This window comes from Kogia breviceps, chromosome 1, assembly GCF_026419965.1.
Source record: "Kogia breviceps isolate mKogBre1 chromosome 1, mKogBre1 haplotype 1, whole genome shotgun sequence".
NCBI lineage: Eukaryota > Metazoa > Chordata > Mammalia > Artiodactyla > Physeteridae > Kogia > Kogia breviceps.
Genome location: NC_081310.1, coordinates 162,304,604 through 162,330,598, shown reverse-complemented (window position 1 = coordinate 162,330,598; position 25,995 = coordinate 162,304,604). Strand labels below are relative to the sequence as shown.

The window sequence follows — 25,995 nt, the reverse complement described above, 5'->3', positions numbered from 1 at the left end:
CCCTCCACTTGTCTGGCTGTAGAATGGATGCATGTGGAGAAAGGTTAGTTCCTTCTCCCCACTAAGTCCATTTCCCCTGAAGTTCCTTAAAGCAATCCCATGGATTAGGCAGAACACTCATTTTTAATTCCATTCTGCAGGGGAGATTGAGATTCAAAGGGAAGAAGACTGCAGCTGAATCAGGCTTAAATCCAAGCCTCTGAGTTAGCACTCTTTCTAATAATCACATGGTCTCCTTAAGGATGAATGAACAGTGAACAAAAGAAGGAATGAATGGATGCTAAATGTGCTAAAGAATGAATTTAGCTATTCACAATGAATAAGGCTTAACATTTGAAAGTCCCCATCCTATGTATTTGCATTTCAGCAAAGTCAAAGTCTCAGGGCCCCTGGAGCTGCTCCGTGGAGCAACAAAGTGTATATTCACAGTGGCGCACTCTCCACTTGCCAAACACCGACCAGGACTCAGCCTACTTTAGAGCAGGTCCTCAGCGAGTGCATCTAAAATGGAACAGAAGAGAACGTTCTGGAATCGTGGCTCTGAACCATTCAGTTCTCCAGGAGCAGCTTGGAGAGGTATTGGGGTATTAAGGAGAGCAGTCTCTCCCTTCCCAACACCACGCCACAGTTGTGTTTTCAACCTTCAGTCAAGGCTGGACTAAAGAATGAGAAAGAGAAAAATAGGCAGAAGCACAAAGAAGGCTGAGATACAGGAAAGAGCCGTCAACACGAGGCCACCCACTGATGGGGTTAGGAAAGGGGTTCTTGGTGAGCTTCTTACCCTGTAGGACTGGTCTGGCTGCAACCCGCATCAGCCTTCCCTGGGACTGGGAAGCAGGAGAGGTGGCCCTGACATCCTCTGGGTACAGTCTCTGGGAGGCTGGGCAGAGGCGATGACCCAATAATATGGATGAAATGTCAAGAGATTAGATAGAATTTCAAACAGAAACTTAGCCCAGGACCTCAAACTAGGAGGCAATATAAAAATGTGCTTAGAATCGACAATGATCTATAATCTAATACTGAGTTATGCAAACATACATTCATTCACAGCTACACAAACCCATGTGTCACAAACTCAGATATAAAGAGGTTACTCATAAAAGCCTCACACACAATGCAAATATACCAGCGCGCGCGCGCACACACACACACACACACACACACACACACACTCATGCACTTACATCCATCACAGTCACTTTATCTTTTCTACCTTGCCCAGCCCCTCCCCATCCCTCTCCTTTCTTTTTTTCTCTCCCATGAATGCTCTTAGCCTTAAAGTTTGACAGCGTTCTATATGGGCCTGTAAGCTAGGTTTGCTCCACTTTTCCCAGAAATGTAAGGAGTTGCCCTTATTTATGAACTTCTGGAGGGGAGGGGGTGTGGGAAGATGGAAGGAGGGGCATCAGTCTCACAGAAATGTTCTGCTCAGAGCAGGCATCTCATCTTCACGCCCATCATCATTATTATCGTCAGCAGCTGCAGCAGCAGCAATACCTGCCAATTCTCAGTGAACGGTTACTCTCTGCAGGGCCTTTGCCTGGGCCCCGGGACCTGAGCAATGAGTAAGACTGGTTTTGCCATCTCTAATCATCTCACCCCAAGAACAAGGCAAAGTAGAGTGGGGAAGATAGAGCTGATAAACAGGAGAAGTGAAATACCAAAGCCATTGCTAAGGGCCAGTGAAAGGTTTAGACAATTGTTCTCTAGAAGCTCAGAGGATGAGTTAGCACTGAGGGCTGGAAGGTCAGGGAAGACTTCCTGAAGGAGGGGTCTTGAAGGACAGGTAGAAATCAGGGCAGCAGACAGAAATTAGAAGTGGCTGGCAAACACAGGTGTTTAATAAATTTTGCTGGATGAATTAACGACAGAACAATCCAGGTCAAAGGCAAGGCATGGACCAGGTAGGGGACCTTTATGAGGTCTCAGAAAGAGGGGAGAAAATACTGGGAAAGACTTGTCAAAATACTGTACTTTCCCAGTTATTTGGATCCTCACAATACTCTTGAGAGTTGGTTGAAGATTATGTCCCCATGTTAAAGGTAAGAACCAGAAACCAGCCGAAGCTCTGAGGCAACTCCAGAGAGGGCAAGAGGTTTTTGGGTTTTTTTTTAATGTCATATAGCCAGGCAGTATCAGAGCTGGGAGCAGAACCCTGTATCCCAGTGGCTACATTTTTAAATCCTTCTCCCTTTACAATTTGAATCCTGGGGGCAGGAAGTGGTTGGGAGTGGAGGGAGAGGAAGTCTGTAGGGTATTTAGTGGGGAAACTCAATCTAGCATCTGCTTTTTAATGCAGGAGGTGGGTTAACAGAGGCCTCCTCTGCATTACTGTATCCTGACCTCCTGGCAAAACCTCCCTCTTGTCATTAGAACTCTAAGGGTAGTGCCAGCTCTGCCTGTAAGACAATCGTTTCTCAGCAGTTGTTTCAAAGGCAGAGACTCAGGCATGGAGGACGAGCAGGGACAGACATCTAGCTGCAGAGGAGAATGCCTAGAGCCAGGCTCAGGGGAATAAGGCAAAATGAGGTCGTACACAGGAACAAAGATGAACCAGTGATCTCCCTGAAGCAGAGGATTTTTATAACCAGCATTACATGTGTATCGCTTTGTCAGTCTTAGGACTGTACACATAAAGGCAGAGGGGAAAATGGAAAGAATGTAAGCACTGGGGGTCAGGTGACAACGAGGCTCCTCTACTTAGGAGCTGTGTGACTTTAGACAGGTTCCTTAGCCTCTCTGAGTTTCTGTTTCCTTCTCAGGGAGCAACCCCTGCTTCATAGGGTTGCTGTGAGGATTACATGTAAAACAAAGCAACCCGGAGTGCTGGGCCTGGAGTTGAGCAGGCACTCAGCTAGGGCAGAGCAGCAGCAGCAGTAGTAATAGTAGTAGTCGTAGTAGAAGATTAGCAGTAATAGTAGCAGCAGTAGTAACAGCAGCACCAACAGTAATAGCGGTAGCAGTAGCAGTGGTAGTAGCAGATTAATAATAATAATAATAGTAGCAGTAGCAGCATCAGCATCAGCAACAATAGTGATAGTGGAAGCAGTAGTAGTAGCAGCAGTATTAGTAGTCGTGGTGCTGAGAGTTAGTCGTGGTGGTATTAGTAGTAGTAGCAGCAGTAGTAGTACTAGTGGTACTGATAGTGCTAGTGGTAGTATGAGCAGTAGTAGTAGTAGTGGTGTTGACAGTGCTAGTGGTGGTGGTAGTAATAGTAACAGCAGCAGTAGTAGTAGCGATGCTGATAGTGCTAGTGGTGGCGGTAGTAGTAGTAGCAGCAGTGGAAGTAGTAGTGGTTCTGACAATGCTAGTTGTGGTGGTAGTAGTACTTGAAGCAGCAGTAGTAGTAGTGGTGCTGACAGTGCTAGTGGTGGTGGTACTAGTAGTAGAAGCAGTAGTAGTGGTGGTGCTGACAGTGCTAGTTGTGCTGGTAGTAGTAGTAGAAGCAGTAGTAGTGGTGGTGCTGACAGTGCTAGTGGTGGTGGTAGTAGTAGTAGCAGCAGTAGAAGTAGTTGTGGTGCTGACAGTGCTAGTGGTGGTGGTAGTAGTAGTAGCAGCAGCAGTAGTAGTAGTGGTGCTGACAGTGCTTGTGCTGGTGGTAGTAGTAGCAGCAGCAGTAGTAGTACTAGTGGTGCTGATAGTGCTAGTGGTAGTGGTAGTATCTAGCAGTAGTAGTAGTAGTGGTGCTGACAGTGCTAGTGGTGGTGCTAATAGTAGTAGCATCAGTAGAAGTAGTAGTGGTTCTGACAATGCTAGTTGTGGTAGTAGTAGTCGTTGAAGCAGCAGTAGTAGTTGTGGTGCTGACAGTGCTAGTGGTGGTGGTAGTAGTAGTAGCAGCAGTAGAAGTAGTCGTGGTGCTGACAGTGCTAGTGGTGGTGGTAGTATTAGTAGCAGCAGCAGTAGTAGTAGTGCTGCTGACAGTGCTTGTGCTGGTGGTAGTAGTAGGAGCAGCAGTAGAAGTAGTAGTGGTTCTGTCAGTGCTAGTGGTGGTGGTAGTAGTAGCAGCATTAATATTAGTAGTGGTGCTGACAGTGCTAGTGGTGGTGGTGGTAGTAGTAGTAGCAGCAGCAGTATAAGTAGTCGTGGTGCTGACAGTGCTAGTGGTAGTGGTAGTAGTCGTAGCAGCAGTAGTAGTAGTAGTGGTGCTGACAGTGCTAGTGGTGGTGGTAATAGCATTAGCAGCAGTAGAAGTAGTAGTGGTACTGACAGTGCTAGTGATGGCAGTAGTAGTAATAGCAGCAGTAGTAGTACTAGTGGTGCTGACATTGCTAGTGGTGGTGGTAGTAGTAGTAGCAGCAGTAGTAGTAGCAGCACCACAGTAGTAGCAGCAGCCACAGAAGCAGCAACGATAGTTGTTTTTATGGTTATAAGAAGAATGATCTAATTGCCTTGGGCTGTAAAAGTGAATTTGGCCTTCAAGAAAAGACTGTTGATGGAGTGTTGGGTTGGCCAAAAAGTTCGTTTGGGTTTTTCTTATATTGTCATTATTCTACTTCGTAAAAATAGTCTGAGCAAAATTCACTGAGCTTAATCCTTTGGAGCTATGATAAATCAAAAAACCTTTTTGGCCAACCCAGTGAATCTATCTCCTCCATCTGTCCTTTGAGAGTGGAGCCTTGAAGGCCACCCGGGACTTCTGACCGTCAGTCCAAAGCCCTCCACCTTGCATGCTGCCTTGAATGTGGAGTTGGAATTTAGTTCTGGAGGTAAAGGGAGCTATGGATGAAGTCTGAGCAGTGGAATGTCTCAGAGAAGTCAGTGCTTCGGGAAGATAGATCTGTAATTAGGATCCAGTTATTAGGATAAGCTCAGAATGGAATTTTAGATATAAGATTTGTCCATTCTTTTGTTCTGCTACATTAACTGAGTGCCTCTGATATGTCTGGAGCTGTGTTGGGTGCCATGAGAGGTATGCAGATGAATAAAACCTAGTTTCTGCTCTCAGAAATTAAATAATAATGAAGGAGGTGACTATCATCTCAGTGAAGTAAATGATAAATAGATAAATCAGCAAAGTGCTAGGGGACACAGGAAAAGGAAGCAATTCATTACAACTCTGCGACTGGGGAGGATGATGTGGAGTTGGAATATCTGAGCTAAGTCTTGAAGGATGAGAAGGATTTTCTTTAGTTAAGAAGAGTGGATATGGGGAGGGGGAAGGGTAAGCTGTGACAATGTGAGAGAGTGGCAGGGACATTATACACACTACCAAATGTAAATTAGATAGCTAGTGGGAAGCTGCAGCATAGCACAGGGAGTTCACCTCTGTGCTTTGTGACCACCTAGAGGGGTGGGATAGGGAGGGTGGGATAGGGAGGGTGGGAGGGAGGGTGACACAAGAGGGAAGAGATATGGGAACATATGTATATGTATAACTGATTCACTTTGTTGTAAAGGAGAAACTAACACACTATTGTAAAACAGTTATACTCAAATAAAGATGTTAAAAAAAAAAAAAGAAGAGTGGAGATGGTAGATGGATATGAGAAATGCTGAGCAAGCAGAACCAGCAGGATGTGGCAACTGATCGGCGGGGAGGTGAGAAAGACACAAAAGTGGCGTGATATCCAAGCTCCTGGCTCAGACGATTGATTTGAAAGAGGTGCCATAAACATGGGGTCATGTTTTATAGAGATCGTGGACGCTCCTTTGGAGAGAGGGAGAATAGATTAGAGGAGAGCATCGGAAGGCAGGGAGGTCAAGGAGGGGCTGTTCCAGCAACCCAGGCAGGACATGATGGTGGGAGTGAAGAGGAAGAGCATGGAAAAGGCAGAGGAAGGAAAATGCACAACAGTCCTGCCAATAAGTATTATGTCCCCATTTTAAAGATGAGGAAAGAAAACTCTGCTTGAAATGATTCACAAGACAACAATAACAAGCGGTGGAGTCGACATGGAAACTCAGGACTATCTGACTCCAAAGTCATGCCATTATACTGCTCGAAGGCAGACGCATCACAGAGGCAGAAGCAATGAGCCTTGGTGACTGGCCAGCTGTGTGGAGAGAGGAAGGGACGGGAGTTAAGACAAGGGCAAGGTTTCCAGCCTGGGCAACGAGGCGGGAAAAGAGGACACTAACCAAGACAGCTGGTGACAGAGAGAGAGAAGCAGGTTTGGATTTAAGGCTGACATGGGGGCAGCCAAAAAGAAACCTGAGCTCTTTGGGGAACAAGTGAATTTTAAGCATTAAGGAGTTAAAACAGGTGTCATAGGAATGACTTCCTGAATTGGTCAGCTTAGTGGTGAGGTTTGGGGTTGCCCACAGAGGTAGCGGGATGTGGCAGAGTCAAGCGTGTACCCGGGTCCTGTTCTAGTTATTTACGAGCTGTGGACTATGGGCAAGGGACTTAATTACACCGATACCAGTTTCTTCTTTCTGCAAAATGGGGAGAATAAGTCCTGTCCAGCACGCACCCTGAGTGTGATGAGAGCACATTAGAGTTAGTACAGGTGAGAGTGCTGCAGGGAAGTCCTGAGTTTCAGCTAGCAGAGTGTGTTGTTGGTATGATAACTTCACAGAGATGACCCTGGAGACATTGTAGGGTCAACAATAGCAGAGAAAGAGCCCCTTATAAATCTTACTAAGATTTGTTTGTTGTTATTTTAATAAAACTGGTATCTTGCAGAACCTCTACGCGCCTCCCTTTTTAGTCTCGTCAGTTCTGCCTCAATTCAGTCTAGGAGAATCTTGTGTCCAGCGCTGCCTTCCCACCTGTTCTCAGCCCCCAACTTACAAAGACACTGATCCCTCTGGGTGACTGTCGTTTTGCTAGATACTTCTTTAACTCCTGTCCTCGGGGTGGGGGGGGGGTTATACTTCCCTCTGCACTTCATTTGGGAGTAAGAAAAGCTTTGGCTTCAAGGAAAGGGGTTTCCAATCCCGGCAAGTTAAAGGTGGAGGTTGGGGAGAGAGTTCTACTCTATGCCAGGTATTTTAGAGATGTTATTATATTTTGAAAACAGCTTTATTGAGGTATCACAGATATACAGAAACCTGTATATATTTAATGTTTACAATCTGACAAGTTTGGTCATAGGTAGATTAGGTATCTGCCTATGTTGCCATCATCATAGTCAAGGTCACAGACATATCCATCACCTCCAAACGTTTCCTTGTTTTTTTTTTCCTGTCTTTTGTTCGTTTTGTTGTTGTCGTTATAAGAACACTTAACATGAGATCTACCCTCTTAACAAATGTTTCAGTGCACAATACATTACTAAGTAGAGGCCCTGTGTTGTACATAGATGTCATTATATTTAATTTTCACAATAACTGTGGGAGGTAGGTATTATCATTCCCACTTTACAGATGTGGATCCTGAAGCTTAAAGAGGTTAAATTCTTTGCCCAAAGCCATACAGCTAGTTAATGGAAGAGCTAGGATTCACATTTCAGTTTACCTGACTCTTTCAGCCCAGGCTGTCCCTATTATGTTATAATGTCTCCCCTGTTCTGTCTGCCCTGGTACCCCAGTGGCTGAGCTGAGCCATAAGGGAAAGGACCTCTAATCTTGGTGCTCAGGAGGCAGGACTCAAAGAAAATGTCTGAACAAAAATTGAGGGACACAGTGGGCTCAGCTCACACGCTGAGGAGGGAATGATACAACACTTGAACTAGATTAGCTTCCTGGGGTCAGTAACCCAGAAGATGCCAGGATGGGCCCGGTAACAACAATCTTGCTGAGCTTCCAGGAATCCTGGAAGATCTAGAAGCTTTTGCATGTCAAGTGATAAATGAAACCCTACCCTGTTGGAGGGCCCAGTAGGGACTCAAGACAGGTGTGCGGGAATGAGAGATGGGAAGAAGGCGGGGTTTCATCAGCAGGTGCTAACAAGTTCCTGAAATCTTGACACATACACCCAGCCTGGAAACTTACTTTCTGCTTTTTTTTTTTTTTTTAAATGGCATCAGTACAGTTTAATAAAATATTGATTTATTGCAAGGTACAACGTACAGTGACATGCCATTCTTTTGTCTGTGTGAGCTTCATTCGTGCGGAGAGCAACTGTTGAATGTTTGCTCTTGTACCTTTATTTCTTCAAAATTCAGTCTCTGATTCAGTTTTTTCATATACCTAGCTGCCAGACTGCGTCAGAGCAGGGTTACATCAGTGAGCAACTGTTAGAAGCAACCATTACACATGAAGAGAGGGTCCAAGAGAAAGGAGGTGAAAACCTAGAAATTCCTCTAGGATTTGGATCAAGTAAGTATAACTAGCCAAACTGTGCAATACGTTATGAAAGGATTTGGCCTGATTTTACCTGGAAACTAACGGAGAAGGTCCCGTGTAGGGTAGTGGGAAGGGAGCTGGGTTTGAATCCAGGTTCTCACTAGCTATATGAATGCAAACAAAGTATTTTACCTTTAGGGGGGTCTTCATTTTCTCACGTGAGAGATGAGAAAATGATACTTATCACCAGAAGCCGTCGGGAGTATCAAATGAGGCAATGGATGTAAAGGCATCTGGCACAGTGCCTGGCACACAGTAAATGTTCAAAAATATTTATGAATTGAATTGATGCTCCACAAATGTTAATCACTCCAGATTTCCATGCCTGGCACGGCACTCACTACTTAGGAAAATGAGTACTGTTTATGGAGATTTGTGTGAGAGCCAGGTAGAGGCCCGGCATGTCCCTTCACCCTCCTCCCCTCCTTTTTGCATGGTTGTCTCTCTCTCCTTAGTACACTGCTTTGGTAGCCGGTTCTACCCACTGTGGCTCTATCCTGAGAAGGAAGTGAGCAGACAAGAAGAGAGGCTAGAGCGTCCCCTGCTCGGGCTGGGTGGGCTGGTAGCTTCTAGCCAGTTGACCGGCCGGCTTGGTGCTGTCCTCCATCTCAGGGCTGAAACTCTTCCCCTCTAACCTGAGACCATTAGGTATAACCTGGCCTAAGAAAGCTAGGGAGCTGCTTATCAGGCTGAGGTCACAGGGAAGTCCGGTGGCAACCGCTGGCCCCTTACCCTTAGCCTCCCTGCTTTGCCAATGTGGAGAAGCAGACAGCTCTCTTGCAAACACACCCTACAGTCTGCCTTATAGCCATGTATTTTTCCCTCATAAGGATTGCTGAATTTTATCAGGGTCCATATTATGTAATTCAGAGACATTTAATGTAACTCGTTTAGTGTTAAATGTTACTTTTTGTACTGTACACTCCATTGTCTGACATCAGGAATGTAACTCCCATCTCATGTCATTTCTCTCCAGAGTTATAGAATAGGAGGTGATGCCACTGAGCACCCAGCATCCCCCTAGAGGTCCTCCAGATGCTCAGTCAGATTCTGCTTGCATACCTCTACTGCTGGGGAACTCAGTGTCTCTCAACGGAGCCCATCCAGTGGTTGATAACTCTATTCACTAGAAGCCTTTCCTCATGTTTGAGCTGAGATTTCTCTTACTGAGACTACCTCCCTGGATTTGGTTCTTACTTTTGGCAACATAGAACAAGTTTGCTTTTTTGGACAAAAAGAATGTCCAAGATGTTTTCTTCAACCTTTTAGAGATTGTGATCTTGCTTTCCTACCCCCGCTCCCTCTTATTTTTCATCTCAGGGATAAACAGCTCTAGTCTTCTCATCCGTTTCCAATGGGAAATGATTTGCAGATACCTCACCACCCTGGTCACATCCCAAATAATAGCTATCATTTATTGAGCACCTTTGCTGACATTCCCCACACTTAAGTTCATCAAACCCACATAACTACTGTAATGAGGTAGACGTAACTGTCACCATATTCCAGGAAACTAAGATTCAGAGAGGTTAAATAACTTACCCAAGATCACACAGATATTAAGAGACAGAACCAAGGTTTGAATGCAGAATTAGAACCCAGAGTTGCCTGGCTCCAAATTTTTGCTCTTAAACCACTAGCATGCCTGAGCTTATAAAGCCTGTGATCTAATTAATCAAGGCAGTTTTTAGAAAGTGGGTCTGTAACTGAGCATATTCTATTGATAAAAAGTTGATGAAAATAAATGATATTTTACGTCAATGAAGATTTGCTAAAATGGATATCAGTTTACTCCCAGTAAAATGTAAATTGGAACTGTACTATACCATTATTTAATATGCAGTATAAATCTATAAAAGGATCCACCTTAGCACCAAAAAAAAAGGGGGGGCCTAAATATGGTCACGTTATAGAAGCAGTCTGACCAGGGAAAAGTGGATCTGGACCATCATCTCTGATTTTATGCGATCTGTTTCTATTTATGCCGTCTCAAGAGATGCTCTCATTTCTGAAAGCTCTGCCACACTGTTGGCTCGTGTTGAGACGGTTGCGTTCAAATAAACTCACCAGGACTCTGCCGCGGGAACTGCTGGAAAGTCAAGCCTTGACTGTTTGTTCTTCCTTATCTTGATGACAGAGTCCCTGACAGCAAAGTGAGGGTTACGCTAAATTGGGTCAACTGGCTGGTTCTTGAGGGAGTGAGAGACCTAGAAGGAAAGGTGCCAAGAACGCCCAGAGGAACAGAGGAGATGCATAAAGCACTTTATTTGTGTTCTTCTGGGCAACAAGAACCCAGGGGAGAAGCTGTATATACAACACAACATTTGTAGCCGACTAACATACAGTTCTTTGTTTTCATTTCTGAAAAGCAATAAGCAAAGGGAGAATAAGCTTTGCTCTCAATTTTTGCAACAAAGTTTGAAAATCTCCAACCCAAAACAAAAGAATGCTAAACTGAAGCTTTGTGCTAAAGGCCCTACCTCCCTTGAGCCTCCCTTCCTCTCCCTATCTCCTAATCCTCATTTCCGGGAGGTCATTTTAATTAGCAGGCTGTCATGGTGACTCAACGAGCTGCTTCACAGACAGGAAGGGAGCCAACTCCCCTGGACCCATTCATCATGCAAAGGCACTTTACTCTGTAGAAAAATGCACAATATTGAGCTTGCTCCACCTTGGGAATTGCCCCTGCTGTTGTTTTATTTTATCATCCCCACCTGCCTCAGAGTGCATCCTTTTGTCTTTTGCACCTCCTGTCCCTGGCCGTCTGCCTCCTCCCCCTGCTGCAGATTTTCCATGTCCTTGTCTTCAGTGGTCAGGTTTGATCTCAGACGCCAAGATCTAGAGATCTTAACCACGATAGACCTTGTGGAAAGTGTGGCTAATACTTTTTGTTTTAGGAGCTAAAGTTTCAATGAAAGGACCCAGGTCATTGGGACATAGCTCTCAGAGAAGTTTTCTGAAGTTGCATGCTGGGGTTTAGGGGAGTCAGGGAAGCATGCAGCTCATAAATTAACCATATGTCTAAGACCATCGTGATCTCAAAAATTCTGTCCCATTGTTCCCAACGGTGCATTTGTCTTCGCGTTGTATGTGTTGTTGCTATTGTTCTGGGTCAGCAAATGTGGACACTACATTTCTAAAACAGAAAACAACTGTAGCCTAGTCTAAAAGGTAAACATCTGTAGTAACTGCACAACTTAGAACAGTAAAGGGGCTGGAAAGCATTGACCTGAGAAGGGATGTGCGGGTTTTCTCTTCCTGTGAGGGTCTCTATGTTGTGGAAAATAGCATCTGTACTCATCTGGTTTGAATCTTCTATTTTGTTCCTAAGCCTGAAGCTGAAGGCTCACAATTGATTTTCCACTGGTAAAAGGGAAAATCGATGATGAAATTTCTCATGTTTTCCCTTCCCTTTCACTAGCTTATACATGATCTCACAGCCATTATCTTGGAAACTAGAGAAGGGTGATTAATTTCATGCCCCAGCAGAAAATGCATGCTCCTGCCACCACAAGACCTCCCTGGACTCCACGTCCTTAAAAAGACTTTGAAGGGTCTTTGTGGCTCACTGAGCTCTTCTTGCCCCCTTTGCTGTTGGGGTGGCTGCTGGCTGGGCCCCGCAGGAGTGGGCGCTTGTAGGGGGGGGTTTCTTTCCTGCAAAGGGGGAGATAACAGAAAGAGAGAAGAAAGACAGCACATATACACCCTGTACTGCAATCATTTGTGTGCATGTCTATCTCCCCCCACTGGACTGTGACCTCCTAGGAGTAGTGGCCTTGACTTTCTCTTCGCTGCATCCCAGGAATCCAGCCCAGGCCCTGGTTCAAAGCAGGCAGCATGACTCAACAAATGACTATTAGATGAATGGATGGATACGTTGTATCATTCTGGTTCTGGAGAAAACCTAACTGTCCTATAGTTACAAGTCTTCCACATTTCCAACTTGATTCTAACTCATTCTATCCATTTCACGATGGGGTGGGCATGAACCCATAGATGAATTGCAGCTTGGCAGATCCAGGGACCTCATTCCCTTCATAACCATCATGGGCTCCAGAGTTCCCTTTATATTTCTCAGTATAGCCTAATTATGGCATTTCACGGTGGGTCTGTCTCCCCTACAATCTTGGGGGCTCTCTGAAGGCAGAGATGTGTCTAGTTCATCTCTGTATCCCAGCACCCAGCACCCAATGCAATACCTTTAACACTACTCTTCAGCAATTATTCGCTGTCTGTTCTGCTCACACACTAGGCTATGAGCTTCTGATGGGCAGGGACCCAGTTTATCCAGTTTGCATTTTTCCTCATACGGGGCCTTGTTTGTTTGTTATGTTGTTGAGTAATAAATTGATGTGCCATTCATTCAAACATTGGATAAGATTTATTTGCAGCGGAAAGATTAGCCAATCCAGAAAGAACTGAACTGAATTCCCAGGTCAACTATATATGAAAGGTACGACCTTGGGCAAGTTATTTAACTTCTCTGAGTTTCATTTACAAAACGAGGATAAAATATTCCATTCTTGGAGGGTGGTGTGAGGTTAAATGAGATAATATGAATAAACTCACCTAGCATCCTCCCTTGCCTGCTATAACTTACAAAGGCATGGTGCTATGTGCTAGGTGCTAGGTATGGTCCACTGTACTCTGAAGATGACAAAGGTGAGTCAGACATTGATGCTGTCCTCAGGCTGCTTAAAGTTTAGTAGAGGAGACAGTTATACAAAATAATTACACAAAATAATAAATAATAAAGAACTACAATGCATGGGAGAAAATGGTAATGCCACAAATATGGGAATCTCTTGGGCTGTTTGATTTAGGATTCAAGATGTGACTTCTTATAACCCATGATGTTCTGACCCTGGAGTATCATTTTTCGTTCACTGCTGATGAGTCATGAATAAGGTACAGACAGAACACGTGGCAGCACACAAAAGGGACACCTTGCCCTAATGTAGCTCCTCCACCAGGAAGACTCACTGTCTAAAAGTCCACACTCATGAAGGACCTTGCTAACATAGGAAGGCCATCTAGCATGGGTGAGATACATCTAGATCTTAGTACCCATCAACAGCCTGGAACATATGCTTGGAATGTTGTTTACAGGTGATGTGATCTTGAAGAAGTCCCTTTTTCCTCTAGCCTCTGTTTCTTCATTTCTAAAATAGTAGAGCCCATGTCCTTCCTGCCTCATAGCCTCTGGTAAATGGGGTTGGAGAAGAGTTTTGCTAATTACAAGGTGCCATTCATATGTCACTGAGAGTGTGAGTCTTCACACCCAAAGGAAGCATGGGAAATAAGATGGGTTTGTTTCTTTGGGGGTGAAGCCCAGGTATGATCACAGGTGGGGCAGCCCCAGGCAGGTGGTGTGCATGAGGAGAGGGTGTGCAGTGGCTGGGGAGGAGTTTGAACGTGCAGAATGACTCTGGGGCCATTACAGAGCCAAAGAGCACCTGCAGCTCAAGATGGGGTCACAGAGAGGGGCACTGGTAGGCAAGCATCTCACACCTGGGCCCCACAGAGATGCTCCTCTTCCTATCGTGCCCTCCAGACTCACCTCTTTGGAAAGCTGACTCCCCAGAAAATAAGCCTCTCTCTTCCAGAGGCTTCTGCAGCACTTTGTGCCTAATCTCTTAGTACACCATTTTCTAGGGAGTTCTTTGGCCAGCTATTTTTCTCACGGGACTGTGGGTTGGACGCATTTGATTTTTCTCCACAATTCCTGAGTGGTATGGAGTAGAGGCTTGAAGGTTGTTTGATGAATTAAATGAATTTTTAGTCCCATCTTTATCATCTCTATTGCCCTAAACATCCTGGCCTGTCATTGCTTTAGAATGTGTCTTTTCAGGTTCAGTTCCCTGCCTTTTACAACCTTTCCCTCAACCTGGAATGCCCTCTCTCCTCTTTCTGTTTCATCCATTGGAATTCTACATGTCCTTTGAAACCAAGTTCAAGCCCCATTTCGTCCCTGAAGCCTTCTTGGGATACTCCTGCTGGCTGCCGAATGTTTGCCAGATGGTGTGGGAGAGTAATTTCTGATTGGGTCTCACTTTTCACTATAACACGAAGGGGTTGAAGTAGATGATTCTTAGGGGCTTCTTCAGTTCTACCATTTTACAATTCATACATTTAGGGCTTATTTAGGACCTACTCCCAGCTAGGCTCTGCACCTGGCACTAAGGATACAGGAGTGATAAAATAATTCCTCAAGGAGCAGCCCATCTAGTGGAGGAGCCAGACATGCAAAGATGCTGTGACAATATGCTATGGGACGTACCATGCACACGTGTGTGCAAAATGCAGTTCGAGATTCAGCAGAGAGGAAGGAGCTCTACCTCAGGTGGAGAGCAAGGACAAAAACACAGAGGTGTGGTATCTGGACTGGGCTTTGAAAGATAAGTTGGCATTTGTTATCTACTAACAGTAAGGGAGAACATTCCAGAAAGAAGGAAAAGGATGAACATGGAGGTATGACTTGCTGACTGGGGTATAAAGTGGTAGAAAGCAGGTGGGGTGGAGAAGGTGCTCACAAAGGAAAGGTGTGTGCTAGGAGGCTGCATATGAAGTTTTAAATGTAGGCCAGGGCTTTGAACAGCAAGAAGAGGATCTGAAATGGGGAGCCATGGAAGGTTTGTTGAAAGAGGGCACAGTCTGATAGGTAACGGAGCACATTTATACATTGTTCAGTATTGTTTGTTATCTTTGCCTGTGTACATGCTTTCTCCTCTGTGAATCCGAGCTTGTGATGGGCAAAGGTTATCTACGTTCCCCCAGCATCCAGTGCAGGGCCTGCCACATGGTGGACTCCAGTGTGATGCAGAGCCGATGGCTCCCACCCCCATGCCCCGTACACATATCCAAACCCCAGCGTGGAGGCAGCCCACGGGCACTGGCCTGAGGCCACCTTACACTTGGAGGCCTCCCCACAGAGGCTCACCTGGCCTGCTCATTTCCCCTGTCTAATTCATATGCACCTTGATGGGGCATTTTGTGTCACTGTGGTCGAGATAAGCGTGGGGTCTCAGCTCTGGTCATCGATGCCACGTCCCTGAGCCTGCACTCTCAGGCCCACATCCTGGCCTCCCCAGGGACCTTCCCCGAAGGGTGGCAGAGCACCCAGGGATGCTGACAGGCTCCTACCAGCACATGGGTGGAAACTGACACAGTATAATTATCCATAGAGATGAGAGAAAACAATGATTAATTTTGAGTCGAAACATATAATTTTCCTTTAAAACCAGAACTGCTCTTTCATGTATGTTATTTGATGCTTGGGTGGAAACTAATACAAAAATGGGGACATATTCAAGTCCCAAATCAGAGCCTTGTATCCTCCTGAGATTCATTTTTTTCAAGAACTCTGTTGACCAATTGAGAGCTAAGTGATATTCATAGTTTGATGAGGTAGAGATGCAGGGATGGAGAGAGTTTTTATTTTATTTTTCTTAGGCTCAGGGTGGGTGCATTTACCACAAGTCCTCAAGGCTATTAACTTTGAGGAATGAGCTCTCCAGCTCTTCTCTAACGAGGGGTCCAAAGTTCAGGGAAATGAGGTCCCATGAGCAGGGCCCTGAACTCCCCTGCATGCTTTAGACCCAGTTTCAGGGTCCTGCCTCCCCAATCTCAAAGAACTCTTTACTAACTGATGCTGAGAACACCAGGCTGGGGTTGGTGGCGCCTGGCTCTAGCCATGGCTGTGACCAATCTTGTCTGCTCCCTGGGCCTCAACACCTCATCTGCATGGTGATGATAGCTGCTCTCCCTGGGTGTCAGCACCATTTTACTGACAGTGCAACATTCAAGAACAAAGTGGGAAAGGATCAGGATAATTTGATTCAGGCTGACAGAGGACCTGAAAGAGACAATCCCCAAAATAACTTGTAAATGAGATTCTGACAATTCTTTTGAGTTTTATAGAGCTTTAAAATTTTTAAGAACATAACCAATGACTTCTAAGGATGAATTGAGCACCATTCTCTAGAGGTGAGCTCTTCAACGTTGGGGTCACGCCTTAATCATTCACTCGTTCAAGCACCCCCTCTGCCCAGAGACTTGGCATAAAGTATTGTTTTTCCTAAGTGAGTGAATGAAGGGATGTATACACGCACACATGCTCAGTACAGCCTAGGCACTGTGGGAGCACAGAGAAGAAACAGAGATGCTCCTTCTGAAGACTAATCCACCAGGATGGCGGTGAAAAACCAGAGACAAAGTATGAGTCAGAGTACATTGTGATACAGACTCCTCGTGGAGCTGGGACTGAAGAGGTGGGACTCCGGCCTGATGGGACGTGGGTCCTGAGAGATCATCCAGCCCAACCAGAGAAGACCAGGGACTTGCCCCAGGCTGTGATGAGCTGTCTTGAAATCTGGGACTGCACCCCAGAAGCCAGAGGAGATGGAAACATTTATTGAGCACCTACTGGCTGCCAGGCACTACACCACCCTTGTATCTAATTTTTAAAACTATCCTTATTACCCCCACTTTAGGGGGTTTCTTTCCTGCAAAGGGGGAGATAACAGAAAGAGAGAAGAAAGACAGCACATATACACCCTGTACTGCAATCATTTGTGTGCATGTCTATCTCCCCCCACTGGACTGTGACCTCCTAGGAGCAGTGGCCTTGACTTCCTCTTCTCTGCATCCCAGGAATCCAGCCCAGGGCCTGGTTCAAAGCAGGCAGCATGACTCATCAAATGACTGTTAGATGAATGGATGGATATGTTGTAGGAGGAGAAAGGTTTCAGGAGGAGAGCAAAAGGGAGATTAAAATGCCTTCCTCCTTGGATTTTAAAAAATGCATATGTAAGCAAAGTGCCAGTGTGGTGCCAGGTTGTAGGAGGAGAAAGGTTTCATGAGGCCAGGAAACTTGCCTAACTTCCCACAGCTAGCATGAGCCTGAGACAGAATTTGAACCCACACTGAGGTGGAGCTTAGCTGGACTTCAGTCCAGCTTTAGAATCATAAACGCCTAGGATCAAATTCTGCCTCTGCCAAAATATCTTTGACCTTAGGCGATTCTCGTCGCCTTTCTGAGCTTCCTTCTCCTCATTTGTAATATGAGGAATAAACTGTCTAGAGGACTGAATAAGACCATATACAAAAAGTACTTTGCTCAATAAACAGTAGTGATTAACACTGTGTTTTGTTAATAACAGGTAGGGAGGAAGGTGCATCGGGGCAAAAGCCCTGAGACAGCAAAGCATTTGGGCAAGGTCATGGGCAGGGTCAGTGGGAAGACTGGTCTGGCAGGAGCAGCAAGTTGGATAGCGTCATGTCCTTCAAGGAAGCCGGACCACTAGGAGGGTAGGAGATGAGGTCAAGAGGTAGGACGGGGCCAGCGCATTCCAGACGCCGCTGGGTGTCACTGCCCGAATGCTCACTGGGCTCACCACCAGTAGTCATAAGAACACCCAGCACTCTGGGCTCTGGTCCAGCCCTCAGGAAGGACACTCATCTCCTAACCTTCTTTCTTCACCAGCTCAAGAAGTTGGACCCAGCAGAGGACCTGAGGGGAAACTTCTCAGGGATGTGTCTTCTCGGCCCTGAGCCTCTGCATCTTGACAGAAGGGGACTGTCATGTGCTTGGAGTACATACATGCCTGCCACTGTGAAGGGTGCTCTAACACACATCTCTTAATAATCTTCTGAGTGAGCACCACTGTCCCCACTTTACAGATGAGGAAATTGAAGGATCTTAGGACCTTATGAGCCTAGATGACATAGGAGCTATCAGATGCGGTAGCATATGGAAACACCCAGACTAGCTTGGAACAGTGACTGGACTCAGCCTCCCAGCAACTCCAGAAATGTGACGGTTCCCATGTTAGACCCAGAAATGTGACCAGCCCCTCACTGTCTGACCCCATAATGATACTTCAACTCAGGAAATGTGCTGTTAAATGTGCTTCTGCTCCATACATTCTCTGTGGCAGGGCTGACCATCTTTCCCGCGACACAGATGGGAAACCGAGGGACAGAGAGAGGCTAAGGGAAGCTGCCCCTGAACAAGAAGCCAGGGAAGCAGGACGCAAGCCCCCGCTGCTCTGCTCAGCACTTACCGCAGCCTTGGCATGGGGATCGTCACTTTCTCGACCATGGGGTTCAGCCGGTAATAATCCAAAAACGTTCTCGCCACGTTCCGCCCCAGCTTCATATCTGCAAGGGTGGGTGTTAAGGAGCAACTTTGGACTAGTAAGAAAAATGATAACAGTATCACCACTCACTATTCTAAGTGTTATATGTACTGTCTTTTTTGATTTTCACGAAACCTTAAATATTATTGATAGATACTATTATTTTCCTCATTTTCCAGATGAGGAAACTGAGATGTGGAGAAGTGCAATAATTTGCCCAAGGTCACAGAACCGGGAAGGAGAGGAGCCAGGATATGGGTCTAGGTAGTCTTACCCCAAAGCCTGTGTTCAGAGCTTTTAGAACCTACTGCATCCCTTTGGGAATCATTGGCCTTCCATGGTCTGCCTTCAGGTGGCTTGGGGTGGAGGCAGATAAGCAAGACCCAAGGGCAAGAGACCCTTTGTTGCATATAGACCAGGGCCTGCTTGACCCCGGGGATTAGTCATCTACTTTGGTAACCTTGGCGACAATGATAAAACCCTCTCACCCTAAACAGTATCCCCCTTCCACCTTGAAATCTACCAATTATGAATCCTTAGGGTAAGCGTTCCAGACCTGTTAAAGTACAAACTCCCTGGGGAGGGGAAAAGTGTCAATTCCATATTGACCATTAACATTTTAGTATAAATTAGCACAGCAATCATCTATTTAACAACATGGAGCATATGCTCTGTGCATTATCTATCATGTCTCTGGGGCTTCACATGAGCTGTTTCCTCTCCCTGAAGTGCCTTCCCCTTCCCTTTGGCTAATTTTTAACTATCAATTCTCCAGTTAGGTGATGTCTCTTTAGTAAAGCCTCCCACAATACTCCTCTCCCTTGCCCCCTACTTCTGTGGCTTCTGAACGGACTTCATTCAAAGCACTTATCTTTTATCTCATATCTCTCAGCTCTGAACGTCCAAGCTATCACCAACTCTTACTCAAGGGACCTCCTATCTCTTCAGTTTCTCCACTTTTCTCCAGGTCCCTGCTGTTCCCCTAGAAAAGGCCAGCACCATCTTTTCCTTGAATCGCTGTCATCCTGTCCTAATGGCCTTTCTGCCATTAGAGTGCCTGCCTCTACTCCATCTTCTATAAGGTTGCTGCTGGGGGTGGGGTGGGAGGGTAGTTATTCTAAAACGCAGATCTGACTATGCCACCCAGCTGAGTAAAACCCTTCAGTGGCTCCCAGTTGCCTTTAAAGTTCAAATTTTGGAACTGGAGCTACCGGGTCCTTTGTAGTTAGGTCTCAGCTTTGTGCTTTTGGCCTCCCACCTTCCACCCCTCGACCTTCACGCTCCAGTGATACTGAACTTCTTTTACCTCCAGACCTTTGTCCATTCCATTCCATCTTCCCAGACCACTCTCCCCTCCGCCCACAGGCCTTACAGGGCCTGTAAGCTTCTAGACACCTCAGTTTAGTTGTCACTTCACTGGCTACATCTCAGCCACCATTCTACCCAGGCTCATGGAGGTGGACTAGCATCTGTGGAACAGGTGAGTGAGTTCTCACCACTCTCTTCAAGACGTCTCCAAGCTGGGGTTGGATGTGGCCTGGGACATGAACACCAGCATTTATGGAGTGCCTGGCACCACACTGGCACTTTGCTTACATATGCATTTTAAAAACCCCAGGGAGGAAGGCATTTTTATCTCCCTTTTGCTCAGGGAGGTTAAGAAACTTGTCCAAAGCTATATAACTGGAAATGGTGGAGTCAAGACTCCAATTTGGGAGTGTCTGACTCCAGAACCGTGAGCTTTCCACCACCCTGGGCTGTTTCCCAACTTGAAGGCACCTTTTCTGTCAAGGGCTGAGTCATCCCAGGCCAGTGCCTGGTGGGAGAAGGAGGAATGCCAGATGAGTTGTTTACGACAGTGAGACGTGCCACAGGCTTGCTGTGCTCTGGGGCTGCCACCTGTTTTCTTCCTCTGGTTGTGACCGACCTTCTCTGTCCCCTCCTTTAAAAAGTTCAGAAGCTGGTGTCAGGCATGGGCTCTCAGACCAGCAGACCCTGGAAGCAGTCTGGCCACCGGGGTCTGCAGAAGTGTCTGGCTGCTTCAACCTAGCCAGGCTCTAGCTGGCTTGGGGAGACCAAATCACCATTGCGTGTGTCAACAGTAAGAGCTATAGGCCTTCCCTGGTGGCACAGTGGTTAAGAGTCCACCTGCCAATGCAGGAAACACGGGTTCAAGCCCTGGTCCGGGAAGATCCCACATGCTGTGGAGCAACTAAGCCCATGCGCTAAAACTACTGAGCCTGCACTCTAGAGTCCATGAGCCACAACTACTGAAGCCCACGTTCCACAACTACGGAAGCCCACGTGCCACAACTACTGACCCCGTGCACCTAGAGCTCGTGCTCTGCAACAAGAGAAGCCACCACAATGAGAAGCCCCTGTGCCACAGCGAAGAGTAGCCCCCACTCACCGCAACTAGAGAAAGCCCGCGCGCAGCAACGAAGACCCAGTGGGGCCAAAACCAACCAAACAAACAAACAAAATAGTAAGAGCTACAGGGGCGCAGAGGAAGGGAGAGGTTCCTGTGGATGGGGCTAAAAGATTGTAGTAGAAGTTTGGGAAGCAAAGGTACCTAATCCGAATCTGAATCCTGGCTCGGCCACATGCTGTGTGGGGCAGATTGTACTTTCCAAAGATGTCTGCAACGATGTCTCCCATCTCACTTGTTATTCTATGATGTGACCTTGACACTCCCTCCACTGAGAGGTGGCATCTGTATCCCCTCTCTCTGAAGCTGAGTGGGCTTTGTGACTCACTTGCCACCAAAGGAATAGCAGAAGTCACAGTGTGGGACTTCTGAGGAGAGGCCAGCAAAGCAGATATAACTTGCACCTTGCCTGCTCGAATGTTCCACCTGGGGCCCTGAACTTCCAGGCAAGCTGTCTGACTGACCTGAGGCCACCATGCTGTGAGGAAGCCCAAACGAGCCCATGGGGGTGCTGCAGAGAGAGGCCCTGAGACTTTGTGGAGAGATTACTTTAGAGAGAGATTCCTGGCCAGCCCGCAGCAGCTCCTCCAGCTCCAGCTCCAGCCACTGTCTCACTGCCACTGCATCAAAGATGTCAAGCTAAGGGTACTCAGGGGAGCCCTTCCCAAATTTCTGACCCACAGAAAACAAGAGAGAACAGCTGTGGTTTTAAACACTAAGTTAGGGGGAGATTCCTTATGCAGCAGAGGAGAACTGAAACGCAGTGTGGCCTTGCAGAGGCTTTCCCATCTCCCTGAGCCCTCATTTCCTCATCTGTAAAATGTGAATAACAATGCCTGCCTCACAGGATTAGGTGCTGAGGTATGTGACTAACACGTGGGTGCTAAGTAAATGCATGAATGGGGCCAGAGGGAAACTTGAACCCTTCCTCCTGACCTGCAGTGAACGCCAGACGCTCCCAGACTGGAAGCAGCCCTAGGAGATCTCCTTGCTAGTCAATACTCCTGGGCTCTACAAGGTGGAGGAGTTGGGCTTTTGCAGTAAAATGTCCCTCTGTGAGGTGCGGATCATTTTGGCAAGCTCTGTTTAAAAGACAGTGTTTTAACGGCGGGAATTGTCAGGGACAACCCTCGTTTTCTTTCCAACAATATTACATATTTCTTAAGCCCTGAGAGCCTCACTCCAGATTATTTACTGCACTGGCCCTGCTGGAGTCAAGAAATGAGACGTGGGTGAGACGATTGAAGAGACTGACTGAACATTTTCAATTAAAACAAGCTGTCTTTGAACGAAGATTTAAGATCTAGGCAAGGAGAAAGCAATAGCTCTCTTGGCTGGAACCTTTTCCAATATACTGCAGAATTAAGAGAGAAAAAAAATTGGGGTGAAGACTCCCAACTCTTCATTGCCAACAAAAACCTCAGAACAGCCTGTAAATTCAAAATGTCATCCTCCTCCGATTCTTCTGTAGCTCCCTGATGGGCTTCTCGCAGAGGGCAGGAACAGACAGCAGGTGGCATCAGGACCCTTGAATCAGAGAAGCAGGAGGGTTTGTCTGGGGTTGTCTGAAACTCAGACTGACTTGGTGACTTCTGCCCAGAGCTGTTTTAAAGTAAAGGGTGGGGGTCAATAGCGCCAGCATTTGGTGGGGCCCTTTAACAGGTAATGAGGGCTGGGATATTCTCATTCATTCATTCATTTGTTCATTCATTCTAACATTCTGGGGGCTCCTCCCATGTGTGTACTGGCATGAAGAAGGGCAGAGACTGAGGTTAAAGATGAATTAGAAGAATTCTGTTTACAGTCTAGAAGAGGAAACTAACATGTCCCAACTAACTATACTAGCAAACAGACTGTTGCATTCTCACCTTTACAAAAGCAACTACCATTTTTTTTCCCAGCATACCCTGTTCACCGTACATGTACTTATTTACAGTCGACAATCCCCACCACATCCTTGCAAGGTCAAAGCACAATTCGACACATATTTTACAGGAAACTGAAAAAGGCAGAGTTTGCATAATTGACCCAGAGCCTTGTGCCTCGAAAGTGATAGAGGTGGCATATGAACCTGTGTCTTTTATTTATTTCTTCTAACATCTTTATTGGAGTATAATTGCTTTACAATGGTGTGTTAGTTTCTGCTTTATAAAAAAGTGAATCATCTATACATACACATATATCCCCATATCTCCTCCCTCTTGCATCTCCCTCCCACCCTCCCTATCCCACCTCTAGGTGGACACAAAGCACTGAGCTGATCTCCTTGTGCTTTGTGGCTGTTTCCCACTAGCTATCTATTTTACATTGGGTAGTGTATATATGTCCATGCCAATCTCTGACTTTGTCCCAGCTTACCCTTCCCCCTACATATGTCCTCAAGTCCATTCTCTATGTCTGTGTCTTTATTTCTGTCCTGCCCCTAGGTTCTTCAGAACCAATTTCTTTTTAAAATTTTTTTGATTCCATATATATGTGTTAGCATACGGTACATGTTTTTCTCTTTCTGACTTACTTCACTCTGTATGACAGGCTCTAGGTCCATCCACCTCACTAGAAAAAACTCAATTTTGTTTCTTTTTATGGCTGAGTAATATTCCATTGTATATATGTGCCACATCTTCTTTATACATTCATCTGTCAATGGACATTTAGGTTGCTTCCATCTCCTGGCTATTGTAAATAGTGCTGCAAAGAATATTGTGGTACATGACTTTTTTGAATTATGGTTTTCTCAGGGTATACGCCCAGTGGTGGAATTGCTGGGTCATATGGCAGTTCTATTTTTAGGTGTTTTTTAAAGTTTTTTTGTGTGGGGGGGTGCGTACACAGGCCTCTCACTGTTGTGGCTTCTCCCATTGTGGAGCACAGGCTCCGGATGCGCAGGCCCAGTAGCCATGGCTCACGGGCCCAGCCACTCCGCAGCATGTGGGATCTTCCCAGACCAGGGCACAAACCAGTGTCCCCTGCATCGGCAGGTGGACTCTCAACCACTGTGCCACCAGGGAAGCCCCTATTTTTAGTTTTTTAAGTAACCTCCATATTGTTCTGCATAGTGGCTGTATCAATTTACATTCCTACCAAAAGTGCAAGAGGGTTCCCTTTTCTCCACACCCACTCCTGTATTTATTGTTTATAGATTTTTTGATGATGGCCATTCTGACCAGTGTGTGGTGATACCTCATTGTAGTTTTGATTTGCATTTCTCTAATGATTAGTGGTGTTGAGAATCCTTTCATGTGTTTGTTGGCAATCTGTATATCTTCTTTGGAGAAATGTCTATTTAGGTCTTCTGACCATTTTTGGATTGGGTTGTTTGTTTTTTTGATATTGAGCTGCATGTGCTGCTTGTAAATTTCGGAGATTAATCCTTTGTCAGTTGCTTCGTTTGCAAATATTTTCTCCCATTCTGAGGGTTGTCTTTTTGTCTTGTTTACTTTTTCCTTTGCTATACAAAAGCTTTTAAATTTTATTAGGTCCCATTTTTATTTCCATTTTTCTAGGAGGTGGGTCAAAAAGGATCTTGCTGTGATTGATGTCATAGAATGTTCTGTCTATGTTTTCCTCTAAGAGTTTGATAGTGTCTGGCCTTACATTTAGGTCTTTAACCCATATTGAGTTTATTTTTGTGTATGGTGTTAAGGAGCATTCTAATTTCATTCTTTTACATGCAGCTGTCCAGTTTTCCCAGCACCACTTATCGAAGAGGCTGTCTTTTCTCCATTGTATATTCTTGACTCCTTTATCAAAAATAAGGTGACCATATGTGCATGGGTTTATCTCTGCGCATTCTATCCTGTTCCATTGATCTATATTTCTGTTTTTGTGTCAGTGCCATAGTGTCTTGATTACTGTAGCTTTGTAGTATAGTCTGAAGTCAGGGAGCCTGATTCCTCCAGCTCCATTTTTCTTTCTTGAGATTGCTTTGGCTATTCGGGGTCTTTTGTGTTTACAAAGAAATTGTGAACATTTTTTTTCTAGTACTGTGAAAAATGCCATTGGTAGTTTCATAAGGATTGCCTTGAATCTGTAGATTGCTTTGGGGAGTATAGTCATTTTCACAAGGTTGAATCTTCCAATCCAAGAACATGGTATATCTCTCTATCTGTTTGTATTGTCTTTAATTTCTTTAATCAGTGTCTTATAGTTTTCTGCATATAGGTCTCTGGTCTCCTTAGGTAGGTTTATTCCTGGGTATTTTATTCTTTTTGTTGCAATGGTAAATTGGAGTGTTTTCTTAATTTCTCTTTCAGATTTTTCATCATTAGTGTATAGGAATGCAAGAGATTTCTTTGCATTAATTTTGTATCCTGCTACTTTTCCAAATTCATTGATTAGCTCTAGTAGTTTTTTGGTAGCATCTTTAGAATTCTCTATGTATAGTATCATGTCATCTGCAAACAGTGACAGCTTTAATTCTTCTTTTCTGATTTTGATTCCTTTTATTTCTTTTTCTTCTCTGGTTGCTGTGGCTAAAACCTCCAAAACTATGTGGAATATCCTTGTCTTGTGAGAGTGGATATCCTTGTCTTGTTCCTGATCTTAGAGGAAATGGTTTCAGTTTTTCACCATTGAGAACCATGTTGGCTGTGGGTTTGTCATATATGGCCTTTATTATGTTGAGGTAAGTTCCCTCTATGCGTACATTCTGGAGGGTTTTTGTCATAAATCAGTGTTGAATTTTGTCAAAAGATTTTTCTGCATCTATTGAGATGATCATATGGTTTCTATCGTTCAGTTTTTTAATATGGTGCATCACACTGACTGATTTCCGTATATTGAAGAATCCTTGCATTCCTGGGAAAACCCCACTTGATCATGTTGTTTGATCCTTTTAATGTGCTGTTGGATTCTGTTTGCTAGTATTTTGGTTAGGATTTTGGCACCTATGTTCATCATTGGTATTGGCCTGTAGTTTTCTTTCTTTGTGGCATCTTTGTCTGGTTTTCATATCAGGGTGATGGTGGCCTCGTAGAATGAGTTTGGGAGTGTTCCTCCCTCTGCTATATTTTGGAAGAGTTTGAGAAGAATAGGTGTTAGCTCTTCTCTAAATGTTTGATAGAATTTGCCTGTGAAGCCATCTGGTCCTGGGCTTTTGTTTGTTGGAAGATTTTTAATCACAGTTTCAATTTCAGTGCTTGTGATTGGTCTGTTTATATTTTCTATTTCTTCCTGGTTCAGTTGCAGAAGGTTGTG

General features: G+C 45.3%; 1 protein-coding gene across 5 annotated transcripts in view; it reads right to left on the bottom strand.

Moving 5' to 3' along the window:
• Positions 1-25,995, bottom strand: part of AGBL4 (AGBL carboxypeptidase 4) — a 1,382,976-nt gene that overhangs the window by 797 nt on the left and 1,356,184 nt on the right. For 3 of the 5 annotated variants that reach the window (XM_067008185.1, XM_067008193.1, XM_067008202.1), the window contains 2 exons: positions 18,297-18,393; positions 10,478-11,886 (listed from right to left, as the gene is read on the bottom strand). In XM_067008185.1, the coding sequence (XP_066864286.1) occupies positions 11,769-11,886; positions 18,297-18,393 (215 nt within the window). In that variant the 3' untranslated portion in view covers positions 10,478-11,768. Of the gene's footprint in view, positions 1-10,470; positions 11,887-18,296; positions 18,394-25,995 lie in introns of those variants that run through there. The other 2 variants (XM_067008173.1, XM_067008176.1) reach the window with 2 other exon arrangements.